The 10,567-nt window shown below is 46.4% G+C and overlaps 1 protein-coding gene across 1 annotated transcript in view; it reads left to right on the top strand.

Moving 5' to 3' along the window:
• GLI2 (GLI family zinc finger 2) overlaps window positions 1-9,690 on the top strand; it is a 295,771-nt gene extending 286,081 nt beyond the window's left edge. Inside the window, exons 11-13 of the mRNA XM_036745731.1 lie at window positions 3,189-3,470; window positions 5,616-5,952; window positions 7,108-9,690. Coding sequence (XP_036601626.1) covers window positions 3,189-3,470; window positions 5,616-5,952; window positions 7,108-9,539 — 3,051 coding nt within the window. The 3' untranslated portion in view covers window positions 9,540-9,690. The remainder of the gene's footprint in view (window positions 1-3,188; window positions 3,471-5,615; window positions 5,953-7,107) is intronic.
• Window positions 9,691-10,567: the final 877 nt, after the last annotated feature.

The raw sequence follows: 10,567 nt of genomic DNA on the forward strand, positions 1-10,567 counted from the left end.
AATGACTCCCCTAAGCCATTCCGATATGCTCATTACCTGGATTTTGGCTTTAATGAAAGGATCTGGCAAGAGCAATGGAATTTCTCAATTAACTAAAAAACGCCCGCACATCATAAATACCAACATGAGTTATCACCTTCTTCTATGGGACCAACCGTAGTAAGAAATAGCTCTTGATGTTTACCATGCCCTAGACACCTTTCTCTCTGGATCATACCAAGCAAGAACCCCTGCTTTCTTACTTACACATATTACTAACTCCCCAACCTGCATTTTCTAACCTTATCTCCAACTGGTTCTCTCCATTAACCATCCACTCCAGCCATGTTGGTCTAATAATTGATAGTGTCTGCCAAGGTTTTGAGAGCAGAAAGAATTGTAATAAAATGTTCATTGTTTCCCAAACATGCCATGTACATTCTTACATCTGCTTTTTTGATCATGCCCTTCTCTATCCCTAGATTGTTTTTTCCCTTACTCGCTACTGGACTACATCCTACCTGTCCTTCAAGGCCTGTGACTTCATTATAATGCCTGGTGTGTTCATTGAACTCTAGAGGCTGTGTTTGAATAAATTAATAAGGGAAAACAGTTGATATAATAATGTAAAACCTCTTGTGGCCCTTAAAAAGGTCATTTTTCTCCCACAAGGAAAGCCTGGGTCAGGAATTCATTCAGTTCAGCAAACATTAAGTGCCCACTGTGTGCACAGCATACTTCAGTGAATAGCTGTAGCTGACCTCAGAGTTAAGAAGACCTAGATTCAAGTCTTCCCTGTGACATGTTATATCATTAAGGCAGAATTCATGACTTCAAAGATAACCATGAATATGCCTGAGTGGTCCAGAATTGCAGGATATAAGGAATTCTTTAAGTAGAAGGCAGAGGAGTTAAAGCATTTATTGAAACTCAAAAGTAGCAGACCCACAGACCAGTGACCCCAATTCGACATCCTGGCAAGAATCTTCCAAAACCAGTATGCCCATCTCACAATAGTGACCAGGAGGCCACAGAAAAACATTATGGCAGCAAGCCAAGCCATACTGGTGCTTCCCCCTCCCAATGCCAGCGCCCTCCAGCAAGAAGACCACCCACTGGCCTCAAGCCCCTGCTCAGCACTTTCTGGTCTCCACAAGGGTCAGTCCTGCTTTTTTTGTAGTTCCTGCTGCCATCGCCGTCGCCATCGCTACAATCTCCAAGCTGTGTTCCAGCTAGCTGAGTGCTTCCTCTCTCCTTTAGCTCTTAACTGCTCTCACCTACTGCGTCTTAGCTCTGCTCCAACCATTCAGCAAGCTCCTCCCACCACAGGCTTCATGTCATCACGTGGACCAGAACTCAGGCACCTACCATTGGCTCTAGTCCTAGCCACTCCCCCCAGGACCCTGAGAGCCCCGCCCCCAAAGCCCACTTAAATGGCAGGGAAGATCTTCCCATTGACTGTTTGCCTTTACACATGTACTGACTAATTCTAAGTTGCCAAGGGGGTACTGAGCTACCTTGTTACATGTAGATTCCTCTTTGGGGATTCTCTATTAGGAAACCAGGTGAGGGGGGTAAATGATCAAGTACTGCTCTAAGTCCTTGAGATTTCAAGGTAAAAGTGAAACAGTCTCTTCCCACAAGAAATACAAGCAACCTAGGACCACTTAGGCCACATATCAACCAGCTAGTCCTAGACAGCACACCATGAGCTAACTTCACGTCATATTCAGCCATCCTCCCAGGACATCCTGCCATCTGCTTGCAGAACTCGTGTTGTCTGCCTTCTGCTTTCTACCCTTTGAGAATAAAATGTGCTTCTCTGGTCACCCCTCTCGTAGAGTGTTATCTTCCCCTATTAGGATATAAGTTCCTTAAGTGTGAAGATGGTCTCTTATTTTACTACGTGCATTACTAGCATTTAGAGTTTGATAAATGCTTTGTCATTTGTTCTTTCTATTTTGAAAACTTCATATGTTAGCACCTAAAACACTGGGGTCAAACTCAAACAGAAACAAACATTGACTTAGAAGACTACAAATGAACATTATCTATGTGGTATTGTATTTTTGTTAAACATTTCCCAGTCAAGTCTTAATCTGGTTGAGGCCACACACCAGAATTTGGTGACCTGTGCCCATGAGTTGGACAGCTCTGCCCAAGAAATCACCACTTTATAGAGTTTCTTGGATGAACGATTAGTGTGTTTCAGCCTTGTCTACCAATAGATAAATATAATATTATTCCTGAAAATTGCTAAATCATCAGATATCATGAAATGTTTGAGAAAGAAGAAAGATACCTAAGAATAAGGCACAGTGAAGAACTTACTAGACTGGATAACAGGGATTCTGGATTCTAGTCATAGCTCTGTCACTGACATGATAAGTGATCTTGAGTGAGTTGCTTGGCTTGAAATTGCTCATCTGTAAAATGAAGAGGTTGGTAGGATTAGAGTGAATATGTGCTTTGCCCTCAGGGATCTAGTATGACCAAGTCTGGTAAGTTATAGGACCTGCTGGTTTGAGACTTAGGTTTTGACTGGCTTGTAGAGGATGAGGATGATTTTGTCCTTGTCTGTGCCTCCAGTTCCTAGCCCAATGCCTGGGACACGGTAGGCACTTTATTCTTATTGACTGGTTACACACATGCATAGTAAAATTTAGAGAACAGACTCATCACAATTGTTGCTGAGATACTGGTCATCTATGTATTATGGGAATACATCTGGAACATTTCATGATCACTGAAGTAATTACTCCCTCCTTTCATCTGTCCAGCTATTTGTCAAGTGTCTTCTTTGTGTTCAACACTGTCCTAAAGCCTTGGGGGAGAGGGGAACGTGTAGTGATAAAGAAGTATAAGATACAGTCCTTGTTGAGAAACCAACACCCTAGTTGGCATGATAAGACATACACACATGAAATAGCTATGAAAACAACATAGGGCATTAAATAAGCATGTGTTATTCTGTGGTTTGGACTTTACTACAGCAGTTTCAAGAAGGTAGTCATTAATGATCATCTTATGGAAAATGGTTTGAATTTGGAAAAGGTGGCATGGGGAGAGTATTCCAGTTGGAGAGAACAACACAACCAAGAAATTATTGTACAGAATAAGCATGGCATATGGGAAAGCCCCCCCCCATAACACCACTAAGATTTAAGAGTCTCTCTTGTGTCATTAACATCAGACTCCTTTTCCCCCAGAAACCCTACATCTGCAAGATCCCTGGTTGTACAAAGCGATACACAGACCCCAGCTCTCTCAGAAAACATGTGAAGACAGTACATGGTCCCGATGCTCACGTCACCAAGAAGCAGCGCAATGATGTCCACCCAAGGGCACCTCCACTCAAGGAAAATGGTGACAACGAAGCCAGTGCCAAACAGGGCAGAGCCGGGCTGGAGGAGACCGCCGAAGCAAACAGCGCCAACCAGGCAGTGGAGGACTGCCTGCATGTCAAAGCCATCAAGACAGAGAACTCGGTGGTAAGTATCAGTGTAACCCTTTCACCCTAATGCCCTCAAAGCTTGTGTGTTTGTCCTTCTGGCTGGCCAGATCACAAAGCTAAGCAGCACAATTCAAGGACACTCTGTCCTCAGCTACCATAAATTGTCCCGAAACCTGTGAGCCTTGGTTAAAGACCCACCAAAGATCACCCCAGGTCAATTCCATGTTGTGTTCCATGCCCTTGCCAACAAGCCCAATTTCTTCTCTTTTTATAACCTTGACCTATAAAACCAATTGGCAGATCTCCATATGATGGACTTGAGGCTTAAGAGCCCAGTTGATCATTTCCTTCTGGGACAAAGGACCCAGTTAATAATTAAAAAACAAAACAACAAACTGACTGCTATATTTCCAGGCCAGGCTGAGAAGACCACGTGGGTGTAACAGTGAGAGATAGGCCAAAACACCTAGAGTCAGGTGCCGCCCCCATGTTCCATGTGATGATATTTAGACAGTTTTAAATATCTTAGGAGCTGTGTATCTGCTCTTTTTCCATTTATTGCATAATTAACTTCCAGCTGTGACTCCTTAATTCTAACCACTTGTTCTTTGTCTCCTCTTCTTTTCCTTACTATACCTCCCTAAGGATAGTCGGTACTAAGGTGAGCAGAGTATCCCTTTGTGTTAGGTTATGGTATAAGTGCTGTCTGTATCTTAGATGTGATGTACTACAAATTGGTGTCGTGTGTGTGTGTGTGTGTGTGTGTGTGTGATCCCAAAGGAAATATTTTAGTAGCCTATTTGAGGCTTTGAAATTAGAGGCAGCAGAAAGGGACACAAGGAAATAAGAGTTCTTATTCTTTTCCTTTGGGTATCCCTTCAAGAGAACCTGCCTTCCCCCATAACAACATGGATTACTCTCCTTCGCCTACACCATGGTCTACTAGTCAAGCCAGCCTCCTTAGCATTTCTCATACCCAGTGCTCCATTCTCTCTGTCCCTTTAACCGGCCTGCTCCACATGCATGGCATACCTGTCCTCCTCACCTGTGCCTTTGATTCCCTCATTTCCTTTAAGACTTAGCTTAAATGCCATGTTCTCCATGAAGCCTTTCCTGATCCCCCAGCTATTAAAGTTCTCCCTTCCAAAATCATCTTCTATCTATTTTTCAATATATTTTCAACGCACCTATTTATGTGTCTAGTGTTTCCCTGATGGTATATGAGTCCCTTCAGGGCAAGGAATGGTTGGCCTTTGCCTTTGTATCTCCAGCATTTAGCACATTGGCACATTGTGGTGCTTAATAAATTCATTTTTGTTGGTTGATACATTGATAGAGCAATGATCTGGATCCCTTACTGCTGATTCTTAGACAAGTGTAAGAGATGCTGTTAATCCAAACTAATTACCACAGTCTCTGTTCAGTGAACTCAGAAATCTTGCCCTGTTAGTTCAGGCCCTCTGGAGCATGAGGCAGGGAATAGGAAACCAAACGGGCAGAATGTAAGTCAGCTGCCTAGGATGCCATCTACCACAGAAAGTGCCACGTCCCACTCAGTCATCACAGCAGTCCCTTCTATAGCAACAGAGAAAGCAAAAGCAAAGTTCAGAGGGACCTAAAACCATAAGCTAGCTTATTCCCTCCATTCATTATCTACCAACGTCCCAGCAGAGAAGCCAGGAGCAGGTGGGGAACAAGTATTCCTAGAGATAAATAGCAGCCACTCATCAGCCAGGGAGATGTAATAAGTAAGTACTGAGGTTCTTAGCAAATGCTGGTTAAACTTGAAGGCCACATATTTAGCTAGTCCTTCCTGTGGGCCCCAGACTATACTAGTCACTGTGTAAAATACCTAAGAAAGAAATGACACATCCCTGCCCTCAAGAAACTTATGGTTTGGCTGGAGTGATAAGACTAATGGAGATGAAATCCTTGGACAAATCATGATACAACCAATAGCTAGACTATACATAGGTAATAAGTGCTACAGGAGCTAAAAGGAAGAGATCACAGTGTTTGAACCCGGCTCCTCCTCCGCTAGCAAGTTCTTCTATGAGTATGGACATGTATATATGTGTTGGCCAATTTGTACATTGGTATGGGAGTTCACCTCTGGTTTTTAGCAGTCCAGTACTGGTCCTCAATTGACTAGCTTACAATCCTTTGGTCTGTTTTCCCTCAGTTGTATCAGTCCAGCCCCGGGGGCCAGTCATCCTGTAGCAGCGAGCCCTCACCCCTCGGCAGCACCAACAACAATGACAGTGGAGTAGAGATGACCATACACAGTGGGGGTAGCCTGGGAGACCTGACGACGCTGGACGACAACGCTCCTGTCGCTGACTCGACAGTCCCCTCTGGCACGTCAGCAGTCAGCCTGCAGCTGCGCAAACACATGACAACCATGCAAAGGCTTGAACAGCTCAAGAAGGAGAAGCTGAAGACAGTCAAGGATTCCTGTTCATGGGCAAACCCGGCTCCTCAAGTCCGAAACACCAAGCTGCCTCCTATTCCGGGAAATGGTAAGCTGTCAAATTGTGCATGCCTTGCAACCTGGGGGAAGGGACATCATGGTAGAGATGAATGATCGCAGGTAACATCAGCTCTAATCCTGCCCTATCATCAGGCTTTTCACCTCATGGGGACTCAGTTTCCTCCTTCATTCAATTGTGTCAGATGATCTTTAAGGTCCTTTAATATACTTATACATACATCCTACCTTTCTACTACCTTACTTCCCTCCACATACTCTGAAATCTGGTGACACTGGTGTCCTTAATGTTGCTTGCACCAGACACGCTGTCTCCTGACTAGGTACTTTCACTGGCTGTCCCCCATTCCTGGGACCTTCTCCCTCCTTATCTCCACCTCCTGGCTTCCTTTAAGTCACAGCTGACATCCCACCTTCTACAAGAAGCCTTCTTGAATCCCCTCTCGCCTTAGTGCCCTCCCTCTGAAATTATCTCTGATTTATACTTTACATATCTTGTTTGTAAATAGCTGTTTGCATGTTGTCTCCTTCATTATACCATGAGCTCCTCGAGAGCAGGGATTTTTTTCTTTACTTTTCTTTGTATCTCCAATGAGTAGCGCAGTGCCTAGCGCATAGTAGGCACCTAATAAAAGCTTATTGACTTGACACGTTCAAGCTGTAGACTGCCTCCTCCCCCATTCACTCCCTAGTCAGGGGAAGTTCCTAATTAACTCTTTCATACTGTTAGGTTTTTCTGCTATAATTCCTTAGCTTCTAAGAGAAATTTTAATGTGGCATCCTAGGATCTTAGAATTGGAAAATTTTCTAATTTGGTTTGTTCATGAATAAGAATATTCTTTACCTCATCCCCGATAGTCATCCAGTCTCTGCTCAAAGACCTCCAAGTGATGGGCACCTCACTATCTTCATTACATTTTCTACGGTGCGTTGACATTAATTATCTCATCAGAGCCTCTCCAAAATCCTGGGAAGCAGTTGTGGCAGGTATTATCCTGGGTTGACAGATGAGGAAAGTGAAGGAAAGTGAGCCCAAGTGACATCTACAAGGTCCCACAATAAATTAATAACCAAACCAAAACTAGGACCCAGTTTTCCTTATTCTTAGTCCAGGACACTTTCCACCAGATTCACTGCCCTTAATGAAAGATGTTATTACTTGGGTTTTTTGTTTTCTTTCCTCTAGGCTCTATCATGGAAAACTTCAGTGGACCCACAGCACCCCTGCCCAACCCGAGGATCATGGAGCTGTCAGTGAATGAGGTAACCATGTTAAACCAATTGAACGAGCGAAGGGACAGCACCACCAGCACCGTAAGCTCAGCCTACACTGTCAGCCGCCGTTCCTCTGGCATCTCCCCGTACTTGTCTAGCCGCCGATCCAGCGAGGCTTCTCCCTTCGGGAGCCGCCCCAACAACGTCAGCTCTGCCGACTCCTACGACCCCATCTCCACCGATGCCTCCCGCCGCTCCAGCGAGGCCAGCCAATGCAGCGGAGCACCAGGGCTGCTGAACCTCACACCGGCTCAACAGTACAGCCTGAAAGCCAAATATGCTGCAGCCACTGGGGGGCCCCCACCAACTCCCCTCCCAAACATGGAAAGGATGAGCCTAAAAAATAAAATGTCTCTACTTGATCCATCAGAGTCCTCTCTGCCACCCCCCTTCCCGCGTCAGCTAGGACCAAGGCGTGGTAGCGATGGACCGTCGTACGGGTATAGTGCTGCCCCCACCTTCCCCCATGAAGTTACAGGCAACGGGACAAGGCGAGCAAGTGACCCCGTGAGGAGACTGGCTGCTGAACCTTTGTCTCTCCCCCGGGTGCAGCGCTTCAATAGCACCAACAGCATGAACCCGCCTCATCTACCACCCTGTGCGGAGCGGAGGAACTTCAGCCTCCAGAACTACACCCGCTCAGATGGCGCTTTGCCCCGCCACGTCTATTCTCCCCGCCCTCCAAGTATCAGTGAGAATGTTGCTATGGAGACAATGGTGGTGGAGGCAGATGGCCCCAGTGGGGAGGATGACATCGTGTTACCCGATGATGTAGTACAGTACATCAAATCACAGAGTACTGGTGCTGCTGAAGAGAATAATGCCCTGGCATACCATGGAGAAGCCTCAAGTTTCCCTGGGAGCCTGAAGCTGCCGAGCCCAGGCCTCCACGGCCCACGCAGGATGGCAGCATCCAACTCTAACGGGAGCCAGCCGGCACCTATGCTGGCTGATTGCCAGCTGGGCTACGGTACCCCCACCAACCTGAACAAAAACAATATGCCTGTGCAGTGGAATGAGGTGAGCTCAGGCTCTGTGGATGTTCTTTCCAACCAGCAGGCCAAACAATTTCCTCAGGGCAACTTAGCTGTGGTACAACAGAAGCAGACCTTTGGGCAGTACCAGAGCTACAATCAGCAGGTCATGCAGACAAGCCCCAGTGATCTCGATAGCACTCAGTCCAACCTCCTCCCAAGAAATGGGGTTGCTCCTGGACCGAGGGTCAATTACATGCAGGTCCGGCAACCGCTACAGGCCAGTCCCTGCCCCAACATGAACCCGGACTTAAGCCCTGATGCAGGATACAGCCAGCCTCACCCTATGCTGAGCCCAAACACAATGGGTGGGGACATGAATCAGCTCTCCCCATCATGTAGCAATATGGGAGTCAAGACAGGGCACCTGGGCCTCCCTCAGCAAATGGATGTTACCTCTGACCCTTCCCTGATGGTAAACAGCCGGAGAGAGCACCCACTATCCAACCCAGCCATGCACATGGTGACCACACAGAACTACTCACAGCAGAGCCATCACCTGCCACCCTCCATGAGCCAAGAAGGCTACCACCAGTCCCCATCTCTTCTGACCTCCCACCAACCCAATTTTGTTGACCCTCAACAAAACATGATGGGGTCGATGGGACAGAGCTTTGGACCGGGCCTGGTACAGCCACGCCCACCTGCGGAGCCAAGCCCAGCCAGCAGACACCGTGGGGTACGTTCTTCACAACAGCTAGGCTACATGAGAGCCACCGCTTACCCGATGGCCGCTGGAACATCCAGCCAGGAGACTGGGGAGGCTATTCCCAAATCAATAAATGACATGGTCTCACCACCACAGCAGCAGCAGCAACCACTGCAACAACAGAATACCAGTGGACCTCGGGATAACAGCATGATGTGCTACTACGGGCAGATTCACATGTATGAACAGAATGGGAATTTTGAGAACCATGTGGACTGCCGGGTAATGCAGCAGCAGCAGCAGCAGCAGCAGACACAGCAGCAGCCGCAGTGTTCATTGAGCAGCATCAAGCCACATGCCATGGCCTCTCCAGGGGCCAATCAGGTGTCGAGCACTGTGGACTCCCAGCTACTGGAGCCTCCACAGATCGATTTTGATGCTATCATGGATGATGGCGACCATTCAAGCCTAATGTCGGGAACCCTGAGCCCCAGCATCCTTCAGAATCTCTCCCAGAATTCCTCCCGCCTCACAACTCCACGGAACTCCTTGACCCTGCCCTCAATCCCAGCAGGGATAAGCAATATGGCTATTGGGGACATGAGCTCCATGCTAACGACATTAGCAGAAGAGAGCAAGTTCCTTAACATGATGTCTTAACACAAAGCACAAGGAGGCAAGGAGGGAGGGGCTGTTTGCCAAGCAATCTGATGAATGTGCTTTTGAAAAATAATCACTTCCTAGAGAATAGAGATTTTTTCCAGCAAGTATTAAATACATGAAAGGGATTTTAACAAATTATCTGTACAGCCTTCACGAACACTTTAGAGGCATTTTTTGTACCTCTGTGGTGTGTCTCTAGTCCTTTTTTGACTTATTTTACAGAGCACTGAGAAATGTCACAATAGAGAAGGGGCTGGGGGGAGAGGGGGCACTCCTGCAAGCCTTCCATGTAAATGCACAACTATACTCTGGCTGCCTCCCTTATGTCATTTGGCTAACGAAAACTTCTCATTAGCCAAAAACTTTTCCCTAACCTGCTTTCCAAGCAAATTTGGGAAGGAGGAATGGTAAGCAGGGGAAATTTGCATTTTGGTGTGAATTTGGAAGCTATAATGCATATTCAGCTCCTATGAGATTAGGTTTTCCTTATGGTGCCAGTGAGGAAAAGCACTCTTTTCCTCTACTCCCATCCCGATTCTCCTTTAAGAATACTGTAGTGGAACACTAAGTACCCTGCCACGGAGGAGAAACCACCAATTTCATCCAGCCACTCCAAAAGTGCCTTACTGTGCTCTGGTAGGGAAGAATCAAAATATAGGGCCTGCCATAGGGAAGGCATCAAAATATAGGGCCTGCAATCTTTGTAAGATATGTATGCATTAATAAATAAAATATGACAGTGTTGCTAGAATGACACATACATGGGCTGAGTCCAGAATGATGGCCCCCTTGTATCCAGATTGTGTTTACAGTGTGGTTGATGTTGTATTTAAAATGAACCCCATCCTGAAGAAGAACGCTCATTTTTATATACCTCCAGGGCAATGGTGATGCTATACATTCGGGATAGGCCAAATTTGGTCTAACACATTGGGACTGTACTTGCCAAAGGGGATGGGTAGGGGCAGTGATACCTATCATTGGTTGGAACCCATTCTTCTTCCTTCCTAGGACTGTCCTCCTCC

Source organism: Trichosurus vulpecula, chromosome 2 (genome assembly GCF_011100635.1).
Source record: "Trichosurus vulpecula isolate mTriVul1 chromosome 2, mTriVul1.pri, whole genome shotgun sequence".
In the NCBI taxonomy this organism is placed as follows: domain Eukaryota; kingdom Metazoa; phylum Chordata; class Mammalia; order Diprotodontia; family Phalangeridae; genus Trichosurus; species Trichosurus vulpecula.